This window comes from Aureococcus anophagefferens (genome assembly GCF_000186865.1).
Source record: "Aureococcus anophagefferens unplaced genomic scaffold AURANscaffold_349, whole genome shotgun sequence".
Lineage (NCBI taxonomy): Eukaryota > Pelagophyceae > Pelagomonadales > Pelagomonadaceae > Aureococcus > Aureococcus anophagefferens.
This window is the reverse complement of record NW_008705873.1, coordinates 2,964-4,228: the sequence shown is the minus strand read 5'-3', so window position 1 is coordinate 4,228 and position 1,265 is coordinate 2,964. Positions and strand designations below refer to the sequence as shown.

Genomic DNA, 1,265 nt, shown 5'->3' with positions numbered 1-1,265 from the left:
TGGCGACCTCGCGCGGCGCCGCGGCGACCTCGCGCGGCGCGACGGCCGCCTCGCGCTCCGCCGCCTCGCGCGCCGCGACGGCCGCCTCGCGCTCCGCCGCCTCGCGCGCCGCGACGGCCGCCTCGCGCTCCGCCGCCGCGGCCTCGCGGCGCACGAGCGCGCGCTCCCGCGCCGTCAGGGCATCCTCGCGCGCCGCGACGTCGTCGAGGCGCCGCGCAGCGGCCTCGAGCGCCGTGCTCGCGACGTCGCGCGATGGCTTTTGCCGACTCGAGCGGAACGGGCTCACCATCGCGTGCTACTGAGAGCTTCTCACCTCGAAATTCGGCGGCACAAAAGCCGGGCTTTGCTCCGGCGACGGCGTCCGATGGCCGACGCACCCCCCGTCTAAACTACCGGGGATTGGTGTGCGGCCAGGGACGCCCGGTGGCTATACGTGACAAAAACAAGCGCTCGGATTGGGACGAATGGCTAGCCGTTTCGCTGGCTTGAGTACCAAACACGTACGCGCGGGCCGGGGACGGAGACCTCCGAGGCCGCGCTTCCGACGCACGGCAGCCCGTTCTGGTGGTCGGAGTGGCCTTCCATGACCCCTAGGCGTAAGCCTGACCGTCGGTGCCCTCATCGGAGGTGGTTCTGGCGTCGACCAAATTCCACCGCGCGGGCCTCGTCCCCGCGGGGCTGCCGCGGCGTACAAGTCCGTGGTGGCGGTGCGCGCCACCATCGATGGCGTTGGATACGCCCCTTGGTTTTGGGCGCGACGTGGGTGTGACGGCTGGGGAACGCCATTTCCCTGTAGTAAGATGTACCACCCTGCCGCGCACGCCGGGGCGCGGCCGGCGCCACTGGCGGAGCAAAGCCCGGCTTCGCTGCCACAACGAGGAGACACGATGGCCAGGACTGGGCAAGTGATGGCCGTGCCGAGCTAGGCCGCCGTCCGCGCGTCGCGTCCGGAAGCCGCTCCGGTCTCCCCGCGCGGGCGTTCGCGCGAGCCGTCGCCGGACGCGCGCATCGCCGTCGCCGTCGTCGTCCGGGCGGGCGGCGTCGCGATGGCCGGCACCGTGTCTCCGGCGGAGCCGCGCGGCGGGCTGAAGCGCGCCTGGTCCCTCGGCTCCGACGACGACGACGCCGCCGAGGAGCTCCAGCGGCGCGAGCGGCGCGCGCGGCTCGCGGCGGCCAAGGCGCGGCGCGCGCTCGACGACGCGCGCGCGGCCGCGGCGCCGCGGGCCGCCGCGGCGCCGGCGCCGGCCGCGGCCGCCGCGCGCGCG

General features: G+C 75.3%; 1 protein-coding gene across 1 annotated transcript in view; it reads right to left on the bottom strand.

Annotated features, from left to right (window-relative positions):
- The window catches only part of AURANDRAFT_72841 (hypothetical protein), a gene marked incomplete at both ends in the record, with an annotated part of 4,072 nt that extends 3,778 nt beyond the window's left edge, over positions 1-294 (bottom strand). Inside the window, one exon of the mRNA XM_009044485.1 lies at positions 8-294. Within this exon, the coding sequence (XP_009042733.1) occupies positions 8-289 (282 nt within the window). The remainder of the gene's footprint in view (positions 1-7) is intronic.
- Positions 295-1,265: the final 971 nt, after the last annotated feature.